The sequence below is a fragment of the Staurois parvus genome, unplaced genomic scaffold, assembly GCF_062004578.1.
Source record: "Staurois parvus isolate SC_StPar_1 unplaced genomic scaffold, SC_StPar_1.0 ptg000130l, whole genome shotgun sequence".
Classification (NCBI taxonomy): Eukaryota; Metazoa; Chordata; class Amphibia; order Anura; family Ranidae; genus Staurois; species Staurois parvus.
The window spans coordinates 2,165,240-2,177,922 of NW_028317926.1; the positions used below are offsets into that span (position 1 = coordinate 2,165,240).

The following is a 12,683-nucleotide window of genomic DNA, read 5'->3' on the forward strand; positions in this document are numbered from 1 at the left end:
GGAAATCCTGCAAAATGAAATACATTTTAACAATTGCTAAAACAAGTGTCAACACAAGTCAAAACGTGCATCAAAACAAGTCAACACATGTTAAAACACACATAAAATCGATGGAAATGTACATTCATCTCCCTGCATTTTATCGCAAGTCAATGTGAATTCAGTCTAACAGCTCTCAGAGTTTGTAAAAGACCCCTCTCAAACCATACATTTTCTGAAAGCATGGAACCGGTAGAATAAAAAGCAGGTACTACTGATTTTTTAGGTCCTGCAATAGTTGCGCAAGTGTTTATTGAAATGATATACTAAAAACATTATTAGCGCAAACAAACACTACATAACATAAAATTCCTGTTAAATTCCTACGAAGGTCTCTTGGGACGTACTAAACTGTATGCCCATGGAAGGCCATATTCACCCACACAGGGGTGCACAGAGAGGTTTCAGGGAGGTGGCATAGCAGCAGGGGATCGTGATATGGTGGGGAAGCAGAGGAGATAAAGCAGAGCAGCATGGGGGGGGGGAGTTGATTAACATTTTAGGTGAATAGATGCAATCACAGCTATTCTCTTATTCAGCAGAGTCCATGTAACAATTCTGCTACAAGTTTATGGTCACTGAAATAATCAGGTGCTTACAGCATACAGGGGAATGCCAGTGACATTACTGAGCTGGCAAGCTGGAAGCATTTCTGTGCCACTGTAGGTTTTACATTGCTGGCAGTGAAAGGATTATCTGATGTAGCCTTTTTTTTTTTTATACCCCTCCATAGTGCATTCTCTGTTTGTGAATGCTTACATGCAGCCCCATTTCATAAACCTGGTGCTGCACAATCTTTCATTACACCAGTCCAGACTGGATGAGTACGGAGCACAGACTCATATGTTCGAAGATCTCATGGACGGGCCTGCATGTGGATATTTACACACAGGGAATCCACTCTGGGTGCGGTCCATAAAGACCAATGTCACTCTACTGGAAATTGCCCTTTGAATGCATCCAGTGACTCTATTCCATTATGTGTTACTGCAGTTTCTGTGACTTAGAAAGTTTCATTGTATTAGTAATACAGTATGTCAGTTCCCATTAAAAGAGGGGAAAGAACAATGTCTGTCATATAACCTGCAACTGACTATTTTAAGGTAGCATTTATCAACATAAAACTAATTTTATATGATTGTGTATTAATAAAACATCAGCACACATCCTGTTCAATTAAGTTGCAGAAGGAACCCGAAGCATCCCATATGTTAACTACAGTATTTCAATTGGGTTTACTTCAGGCCATGCAGATTATCATTCATTTATGAATCTATTGCTCATTTGTTTCTTCTACCTAGTACGTTGTGGAAGCAGCAAAACCTGAATGGTATATACAAGAGATATTTCAATATTGTATTCAAGCAGTTGAAATCACCATTAGTATCCTCTCTCTTACTCAACAACAAGGGCAGAGGGAGGGGGGCTGCTAGTGCATAAGCCAGCCTTTCTCAATTTTTTTAACATGGAAAAACACTAAAATAATTTTCAGGTCTCAAGGATCAGTGAGAGGAATGTTCTGTTACAGATAGCTAAAATTCCTTATCATCATTGGTGTCAGTGATTACAGATAGAAATGGCTGTTTTAAGCATCCCCAGCAACCTTTGGAGGAATCCTAGAAAGACTGTGCTAACAAAAATTACCTGTGTGTTTCATAAAGGGTTCATGTACATGGACAATTAAAGGCAATTATTTATGCCTACCCTAAATTTCCTGAGTTTTACCACACCCAGGGATGTGTTGCATACAGTCCGTCAAACAAGTGCATCAGCAGGCCCATGGATATGGCAGATTGCACACAACATATGCGATATGTGCATGAAAGCACTGGGAGATTTATGCTAGCCATGAAAGGTGCTTAGAATAGACTGTGTGCATGAACCCAAAGATGTCTTGTAATAAAAAAAACCTTGTATTTCCAGTTAACAAAAGCATCACAAACCACTGCAATTGAAAAAATAAAAACATTTACCCCAGTACTCTCACCTTCCAACTTGTAACAACAATATTCACTTTTAGCAGGAGAATATTTAGTCCCATAATGCACCCCAGGAACAGCTTGCTTCAGTTATTCCTTGGCCAGAGGTTGTGAAATGCAAAGCAAGGACCCATTCTCCTTTTCATTTCAAACCAGTGATATTTTGATCTATTTGTACTTGTTTTAATTGAGGACATTATTCCCCATAGATGTGTTCGGATAGTCAAAGAAACTGGTGATCAAGAATTGCTAGGGATATAGTTCTTCATATTTTTTTTCCTGATGTAAGTTTTTATTGCATAATCTATTGTGGAACTGTGCTGTGTTGTTTACTTTTAGACTTTATGTTTGTTTTTATAATCCCATCATTCTAGTAGCTGCACTTACAGTATATCCAAAAATGATTACTTGCACAATGGGGTACATGTTGAATTTACTGAGAGACCACATTACTTCTGTCTCACTTGACTATGCAAGTTTAGACCGAGAAACATCCAGTTAGATTTTTGTGCCATTTCAAATTGTAAAGGGGTTACATTAGCTAATAATGCTTAGTACTGATAGGACCTTTAAAACTGTGCTCTATTTAATGCTTCATTCTAGAGTCCCCTATAGATGTGCCCTCGCACAAAACACGAGGCAGAGTTACATGCTGACTACATGCTACGACTTCCGATTCCGGGGCTGGCAACCATCTTTGTGTGTTTCATTTTTGCCTATCCTATTGTTGGATTATGGCATTATGGGGGTTTTAAATGCTTATTTTTGGCTTTAAGTGATTTTAAGAGGCTGTAAATGAGCACTATTTATTTTTAATAAAACTGCTACACTATATACGGTCATCTGTGGCGAGTGGTTTCCTTATACAGTGACGTGCTGGATGACTGCCCCCCGGTGGGGCCCTTGTTGTACCAGAGGAACAGTGGAGCTGTTTGATCACTGTTACATATGCTTGCTGCTTCTATCTGGCAGCTTAGGATCTGGTGGAGGCTGGTGTCACGTGGTGAAACACAGCTGATCTTGGTGGAAGATACACACAGACACATATTTGAACACTAAAGAAGACTTTTATTTTTTGTTACTTGGTTTAGTAGTGATATACTGTATGTTAAGTTGTATCATACTGGTGTTTTCTATAGTCAAGTATTATTATCAGTATTTTTTTCAGGAAACACCCCTGCAGTACCAAAGTGGAAAAAAACTCTAAAACCACTCCTGCTTTAGACACCCAGGTTCCCAGCTTGGGAACTTGGGTCCTTTCTACATACACCGCAACAAGACATCAAGAATGCAGCTGTTTTTCCAGTTATTTGGATATTTGGCTTTACTGCGAGTACAGATAGGGCCCTTTAACACCAGCACGTAAAAACCCATGGCAACACATCAAATTTGTGCGTATGACATTCATGTGTCATAGGAAGCACTGTTATTCAATGAGATTGTTCAGATCTATGTGGTGTAGTTTGAAAAATAAGGGATGTCCATTTCTCTGTGCATGTGCATGCAATGTGATTTCCAATAAATAAGGAAAATGTGGGAATCCAAGCTACAACACAAGTGAAAAAAACAGAGACGCAGAAACTAACAAATGTTACCCTGGCCTTAAAGTACTTTAAAAAAAACTTTGGTACAGAGATGCTAAACATCAACAGACATGAGAAGCCAATGGGTGACTCAAATAATTATTTCTGCCTAACACTAACTAGTCCTAAAAATATTTCCTCTGCCCTACTGCTAACTAACCTGTGTAAAAAAAGGGGTATATTTACATATGTTCAGCCCAGTCCAGGCCACGTGATCCGACTCCTCTGTGGCATTCTAAGAGAGAGGGGGAAGTGCCAACAGTGGCTGTGACATGGGGCCTATATGTAATGTCATGGCTCTATGCTTTACCAGCCGTTGTCAGGTGCGCTTTTTTCTCCCATGCAGTTGCTGCTCATTGACATAGGGGAACACGTGACCGAACTAGAGCAGGCAGAAAATAGGTAAATATACACATTTTTTTACACAGGTTAGGCCCCTTTTTACACAAAGGGTCTGATCAGGTCTGCCTGTCAATTTTTCAGGCGGAACTGATCAGACCCTCCATTCACACCTATGGACCAGTGGATGTAAATGAACTTGTGACAGTTTACACTCACTTACCTCCAATTCCGATCTGGTCCCCCTCTGTGTAAGCAGATCAGAGGTCAGCGGAGTTCATTTACATCCGGCCGCACATAGATCAGCGCAGACTGTGTCTGTATCTGCTCTGCAGAAACTTGCCATCTACCTGTTCTGATATGATCAACAGGGGATTAGCAGCCAGATCCCCTACTGATCTAAACTGAGTCCGCCCCATGTCAAAGGGGCCTGCCATAGGTAGAAGAAGGAGGGAGCGGACATTTTTAAACATAGTGATAGGAAGGAAATCCACTTTAAAGCACTGTATCAAACAAATGGGCAGACTGACTCTTAATACAGTGACTACGGAGACTCACATTAAGGTATACAGTAACTACACTCTAATATTATTTTGTTTGTGCCGTTGTTATACTGTAACTAGACAAAGATAAATGACATAGAGAGAATTAATCAGAATGTAAGGTATCTAACGTTTTTTAGATGCAAGTTAGTGATTTGTCTTAGTATGAATCTCCATCCCATTAAATGTAAACCAGTGCTTGTGCTAGTGTGAAAAAAAAAAGTTAAAAAGTGTTACCAAATAATTATTTGCTATGTGTCCAAAGCCTCCATGTCACACGCTGACAGTTAACACACACACACACACACACACACACACACACATTGGCAGCTGTCTACATATTCATTAAACTTTCTTGGAAGTAGTCCAAACTCTGTAAAATGTTTTCCGAAAAGGATGCATGAGGTTTAAATGTTTGTTTGTTTTTTTGTCTGGTGTTAAGCCTTTACAATCTTCTCACATTTACTCATCTGCAAACTGTAATCATGTCAAAAGGACAATGTTTATCAAGACTCCTCTAGCCAAAGGAGACAAGCTTTTTGCCCTGGGCTTCGCCAAGAGCAGAAACAATGTCAAGTGGGCTTTTATGAACTACTACAACAATTTATTTATATAGTGGCTCTAAGTTATTCTCATTAATTCAAACTGAGCTGAGGGGACCCACGTTTCAGCTTTAAGCAAATTAGTTTTTTAAGAAAACCTTTACAAGAACATGTGAATTGTGAGCAATTAAAAGCTGAAACTGCTGCACTGGACTCAGGAAATCTGCACTTTCTAAGGCCTCGCAGGAGCTGTTTGTCATACCACAAGCATCCTCAACCTGTGATTTCATTTTATAGCTTCTGAAATCGATGGCCCTCTGTATGACTGTGGCTTGTTCACTCCCAATCATTCTAGAAGAGTGGTAATAATCAGCTGTATTATGCCGTCTCAGAAGTACATTTAGTTCCTCTGTCTTAGTTGGCGTTAATTAACAACGTGCTAATTCTAAGCTGTGGGGAAAAGTAAATTTATCTCTTTTTTTTCATGCAGCGGTCCATTGCCTGCTCAGTGCTATTTAAATTCTGGAGCTATACTTGCTTGACAGGATACTGCACTGCTGCAGGCTACAGTTCTCACATAATGCCGGAGGGGTTATTACAGTGGAGGATTTCTAGGGAGGACAAAAAAGCAGACTTACCCCTTCCCGAAGGCATCTCATTAGCACAGTGTAAGCAGCCAAGGGAACAGTCCAGATCTCTCTGGGGTGATCTTTTTTTTCTTCCTGTAATAAAATACAAGGTTGAGTGATAAATCACTATAAACTAAGCTTTGCAGCAAATTGAAGAGTTACAATTATTACACATAGTTTGCAAAGCTTACATTTGCATACATTAGAATGTGAACAATGACTAAACATGTTAACACCTCCATTTTTTTATTACAATGCAATGGTACATTTGCACATTGAAATCAGCAATATGTTTAGCCAATTAACAGTAAAGTTATACTAGTAACTTCACATGTTAAACCAAGTTCTGTGCTAAATGTTGTAAAATAAGAAGCAAGGTGCTTTAATCTGCAGTAAATATGATCTTTGACGTTTTCGTTGAATGCTGCTATCATATACATACATACATTTTTGCTAAAAAATAAAATGTTTATTAATATTCTCAGAATTTTCTTTCTTGTTAGGTACTGCAAGTACTGGGATGTTTATAAACAATCAACAGCTTCAAAATGTACCTATACAGCTTAAGTAAAAAAAAAAAAATCTACTATGTTATAACTTTAAGATTTCTTCAGTATGCCTATCACACTGAATTCTAATTTTTTATTTATCCACAATACTGCTGGGGTTTGAGTGTTCTAGTATACACTGTATATCTGTATGTTAAAGTGCATCTGTGCCAAAAATACAGACAAGCAGTGAAAACTGTAAAACAATCCCTCGCAGACCTCTCTAGTTATAAGTAATGTGAAATAATTCATTCTCAGAAATCACAAAACAGACTCTATTTCTAAGAGTTTACAGCACCTGTTAAATATGGTGGATTCCAGGAAGTAAATTCTACATGAATCACCTGCCCTTACTCAAGATGGCCACAGCCAGAAATGCTGGGGGGGGTTTCAAAGTGATTTCTCAACATAATAAAATTGGTTCTAAAGGCACCTTAGTGCAATCTATGTATTAAGGTAAGAAAACCTTCTGAGTGCAGCCCCCCTCATTCTTACCTGAGCCCCATCTCGATACAGCAATGTGCATGAGAGCAGTGGCTCTCCCAGGTCAGCAATGTGCATGAAAGCAGTGGCTCTCCCAGGTCTCTGCCTCCTTGTTGGCTCACACGACAGTGGGAGCCATTGACTCCTGCTACTGTCCATAACAGCAGGCGAGCCAATGAGGACAGAGTGGGTGCAGGGCCGAGGATCACCTTTAGAAGTTCAACCTTTAGAATCACTTAAAGCATGGAGACATGGATGGATGAAGGAGTTTGCCTTGAATATAAAAAATAATTAGTGTTTTGGTTTCTGGTGCTCATATGCAGTGTAGCTTCCCTTTAAGGGTGGGCAGGTTGCAAGGATTCTGCTTCCACAGAAAATAAGGAAAGAAGTTGTGATTTCAGTGTTTTTGCTGTGAACTTTGAAAATTAATTTTCTTAACACTTTGATAGATGCAGAAAAACATTATAGATATAGCTTCTGGGAGGGAGAGCCACAGTGGGTAGCGCAAAGACATAGGCATCTGACACTCCCTGAAATGTCAGCTATCGAAGACTCTAGTGGCAGTTCCCTGAACCCCTGAAGCAAAAGAGCTCAGGACATGCATAGTAACCATCAGCGCCAAATTACAAACTTTCCACTCCCTGCAACTTCCTCAGTTTAATGCATTATACCATTTAACAACGGGGAGTTGTGTTTTACAGGGCAAAGTGGGTGGCAGTTGTATAGCTATGGTACTGATTTGATATCTCCCAGGATGCAATTTAAAAAGAGCAAATGGCAGTCATGCAAAGTATTTTCAAGCTGTTCTCCTTGGGCTGGGTATAGGCAGCCATATCTTTTGGTCATACACTTGCAGGGATGTTGATGTAGAATTTAGGAGCAACGTTACAATCCAAAAGCCTAGGCAAGGAATTACTAATACTAAGAGTGACAGAAAAGGATAATATTTGTGAAATACTGCCTGTCTTTTTCTGACTCTGGGAATCCAGCTTTGTTAATTTCATACATTTTATAGCAAAATCCATAAGACTAGAAAGTATGGCTATCACAATGCAAGAATATCTGTTCTTCGTTGTCCACATGCAGATACTGCTTTTCCATAGACACTGTCTGTTACTAGCTGCCTAAAATGACCTAAGCTGCCTGACAGAATGTGTGTACCTTTAGGAAAATGAGAGATTAGTCACAGAAGCAAGGCTTGAACTGTCTAGTCAAGGTTCACCAGACAATAGTCAAATTCTTTCTTCATTCATTCTGATAGGATGCACAGGGTCGTCACCGAAACTGTTCTCTGTAATAGACACCATTCTGCTGGAAGTACGGCTCCCTAGTACTTTCCTGCAGCAGCTCACTTGAGCTTACAAACAGCAACTCTAGTAAGAAACACTTCCAGAATTTCAGGATTTATATAAAATATTACAGGGTTAAAAAAAAAATTAAAAAGCCATTGTGCCAGGAGTTGGCCTTTAATTTTCTCATTTTAATTGCAATGTACCTTTACAGCAAACCTGAACTTACCAAAACCACCAATTCTATCAAACAAAATGTTCTCCCAGGTGCCTGTAAGTAGCTTCAGATATCGTTTACAGAATCCTAGGAGCGACCTAAATAAGTATTAAACCCAAAAGCAAAAAATGATTATGTTGCTGCAAACTAATTCTTAGATGTGGTGGCTGCATTCATTTTCTTTATTAGGCTTTTTTACTTTTATTTTCACCTGGTGATCTGGCCAGTAAGTCTGCTGTTTTTCAAAAGAACAAGCTGTTCTGCAGATGTAGCAAAAGTTGAGACAAACCATTTACTCCTGACAGGGATTGTTTACAATGATCGGCATTTATTTATGTAAAACCTTCATCCCAAAAGGATAAAAACTGCTTGATATAACTAAGTATAAAGTGTGAGCTGGAGCTCAGCTTTAATTTCTTAATGTATCCAAATCTGCTAGTACAGATAAACCCCCCCCCCCGATTAAGAATGCTGCTGTTGAAAAGGTGCTCCAGAGTGGGTGCACTCTTATATAGGAGGTTTGTTACTGGCCAGATCACCAGGTGAAAACAAATGGAGAAAGGCTAAAAAAAAGAAAACTAAGACAGCCTCCACATCCAATGATTGGTAAGCTGCAATATATTTAATTTTTGGTTTTGGGTTTAATACCGCTTTAATCAGGAAGTTTTGTTATTCAAATCTCTGTTTCTTAAACAAAATTACCACTTAGTCCAGCCCCTGTCCTTCTTTATTGTACCAATTACTTATTGTTCATATGAACATCAGTAATGGGTACCAATTTACTGTAAAGCTGACATAACAGCATACAGATACCACCCATACACTGTATTCAACTCCACTGTAAGATGAATGAAAAAAAATGGCTTCAGCTTAATTGTAGAGGGCAACCAATCTGTTATAGCACTGTAAAGCTGGTCATAGATATCAAAATTCAGGTGGTTTAGCAGGGACTGGCTGAATTTCAATGCATCTACAGGAAATAAGTATTTGATCCCCCGCTGATTTTGAATGTTTGCCCACTCACAAAGAAATGATCAGTCTAAAAATTGAATGGTAGGTGTATTGTAACAGAGAGACAGAATAGCAACAAAAAATTCAAAACAAATGCATGTCTAACAAGTTATGCACTGATTTGCATGTTCATGAGGGAAATAAGTATTTGATCCCTTTCACAAAACATGACTTAGTACTTGGTGGCAAATCCCTTGTTGGCAATCACAGAGGTCAGATGTTTCCTGTAGTTGGCCACCAGGTTTGCACACATCGCAGGAGGGATTTTGGCCCACTCCTCTTGGCAGATCCTCTCCAAGTCATTAAGGTTTGGTGGCTGACGTTTGGCAACTCGAACATTCAGTTCCCTCCACAGATTTTCAATCTGATTAAGGTCTGGAGACTGGCTAGGCCACTCGAGGACCTTAATGTGCTTCTTCTTTAGCCAATCATTTGTTATCTTGGCCGTGTGTAAGGCTAAGAGGGTACTTTGGAAGGGGAGAAGACCTATACTAGAAGTTGGGGATGCATTTGAAATCCGACACCCCATAGCACATATCCAACCCCCACCTCCTTACTAGCACAAGTGGAGAGGGTGTCTGTACTGAGGGAAGGGGGTCTATACTGATGGAGGGGGTCTGTACTGATGGAGGGGGGGGTCTGTACTGAGAGAAGTGAATCTGTACATAGTGAAGAGGGGGGGTCTTTACTGAGGGGGGGCTATACTTGGTGGAGGGGGTCTGTACTGAGGGAGGGGGGGTCTATACTTAGCAAAGATCCCCCTTCGTCAGTACAGACCCACACTCCACTAAGAATAGACCCACTCCCTCAGCCCTCAGTACAGAGCCCCTCTCCATTAACTATAGACCCCCTCCCTCATGCAGAACCCCCTCCCTAAATACAGACCCCCCTCTCCACTAAGTACAGACCCCCCTACCTCAGTACAGAACCCCCCCTCTCAGTACACTGAGGAGGGGGATCTATACTTAGTGGAGAGGGGGGTCTATACTTAGGGAGAAGGGTCTATAGTTAGAGGAGAGGGGGGTCTATACTGAGGGAGGGGAGGTTTGTACTGAGGGGGGAGTATACTTGGTGGAGGGGAGGATGACACCATGTTTTATGGCACTGGGTGACACCAACCCTAGTGACGCCACTGAGACAAAGTCCATCAGCCAGTTACTCAGGAGATAACAGGTTGAGGAGCCAGGTAACACTGAATTCATTGAAAGCAAGAAAAAAAAATCTCAAAACAAGTTTGGTTGCTTGTCTCCTAAAATATGACCAGCCCCGAAACAGTACACATCTCTAGAGATTTATAGCATGTGTCATCCTGATGAATTAACAGCACTCCATTTTCAGTGCCTTCCGATAACAAAAAATAAAAAGTAGCAGCTACAAGTTATAAATAAGAAAAAAAAATAATCTTAACAAAGAACATCAAACCTGAATAGTAAGCGAGAAGAAATATTTCATGCTCTAAAACACAGGGTGCCATCCAATAATTTTGCAGAAACAAATGACAAGATCATTATCTTTGCAGCAATTCTTGCCAAACGCTGACATAAGTTAATGGTTTTCTGTTAAACTTGAAATGTGTTTTCTCAGTCTAGGGTTACCTTTTATTGAGCAAAATATTTCACTGAAGCAGCAGTTTGTGCCATTCAATTCTCAATCGATCTTTCTACTTCTATGTAATTCAAAGTCAAACTATAAACAATGCAATTAGCATACAACTTAACCCCACATCATAGAGACCCAAATAACTACTATGCATGCTTCTAAAAATTAGAATAATTATAAAGCTATAATTTTTTTTAAATCATATTAATCGAAAAGGAAAGTTTAGATTGATATGATACCTACACCCAAATGTTTTGCAGTTACACTTATATTTTACAGTGCCTTGAAAAAGTATTTAAACCTCTTGAAATTTTCCACATTTTGTCATGTTACAACCAAAAACGTAAATGTATTTTATTGGGATTGTGATAGACCAACACAAAGTGAGTGGCACATAATTGTGAAGAGGAAGGAAAATGATAAATTGTTTTCAAATTTTTTTTTTACAGATAAATATCTGAGAAGTGTAGTGTGCATTTGTATTCAGCCCCCTTTACTCTGATACCGCTAACTAAAATCTAGTGGAATCAATTGCCTTCAGAAGTCACCTAATTAGTAAAGAGAGTCCACTTGTGTGTAATTTAATCTCAGTATAAATACAGCTGTTCTGTGAAGCCTGCATAGGTTTGTTAGAGAACATTAGTGAGCAAACAGCATCAGGAAGGCTAAGGCACACAGCAGACTGGTCAGGGATAAAGTTGTGGAGATGTTTAAAGCAGGGTTAGGGTATACAAAAATATCCCAAGCTTTGAACATCTCACAGAGCACTGTTCAATCCATCATCCAAAAATAGAAAAAGTATGGCACAGCTGCAAACTACCAAAACATGGCCGTCCACCTAAACTGACAAGCTGGGCAAGGAAAACATTAATCAGAGAAGCAGTCAAGAGGCCCATGGTAATTCTGGAGAAGCTGCAGAGATAAACAACTCAGGTGGGAGAATCTGTCCACAGTACAACTGTTAGTCGTGCACTCCACAAATCTGGGCTTTAAGGAAGAGTGGCAAGAGGAAAGCCATTGTTGAAAGAAAGTCATAGGAAGTCCCATTTGCAGTTTGCAAGAAGCCATGTGATGGACACAGCAAACATGTGGCGCAAAACTAACACTGCACATCACCCTGAACACATCATCCCCACCATGAAACATGGTGGTGGCAGCATCATGTTGTGGGAATGCTTTCAGCAGGGACAGGGAAGCTGGTCAGAGTTGATGGGAAGATGGATGGAGCCAAATACCGGGTAATCTTAGAAGAAAACCTTTTAAGAGTCTGCAAAAGATTTGAGACTGGGATAGAGGTTCACCTTCCAGCAGGACAACGACCCTAAACATACGGCCAGCGCTACAATGGAATGGGTTAGATCAAAGCATATTCATGTGTTAGAATTGCCCAGTCAAAATCCAGACCAAAATCCAATTGAGAATCTGTGGCAAGACTTGGAAATTGCAGTTCACAGACGCTCTCCATCCAATCTGGCAGAGCTTGAACTATTTTGCAAAGAAGAATGTGCAAAAATTTCACCCTCTAGATAAGAAAAGCTGGTAGGAACATACCCAAAAAGACTTGTAGTTGTAATTGCAGCGAAAGGTGGTTCTACAAAGTATTGACTCAGGGGGGCTGAATACAAATGCACGCCACACTTTTCAGATATTTATTTGTAAAACATTTTGAAAACCATTTATCATATTCCTTCCACTTCACAATTATGTGACACTTTGTGTTCGTCTATCACATAAAATCCCAATAAAATACATTTACGTTTCTGGTTGTAACATGACAAAATGAGGAAAATTTCAAAAAGGGGTATGAATACTCTTTCAAGGCAATGTATATCCCACTATATCTGACCAAAACATCCCTGCACGTCTACCTGTCCCCAATTCAG

The 12,683-nt window shown here is 39.8% G+C and overlaps 1 protein-coding gene across 2 annotated transcripts in view; it reads right to left on the reverse strand.

Annotated features, from left to right (window-relative positions):
* The window catches only part of ULK4 (unc-51 like kinase 4), an 898,798-nt gene that overhangs the window by 676,153 nt on the left and 209,962 nt on the right, over positions 1-12,683 (reverse strand). For both annotated transcript variants that reach the window (XM_089672503.1, XM_089672504.1), the window contains exon 19: positions 5,663-5,746. In XM_089672503.1, the coding sequence (XP_089528629.1) occupies positions 5,663-5,746 (84 nt within the window). The remainder of the gene's footprint in view (positions 1-5,662; positions 5,747-12,683) is intronic.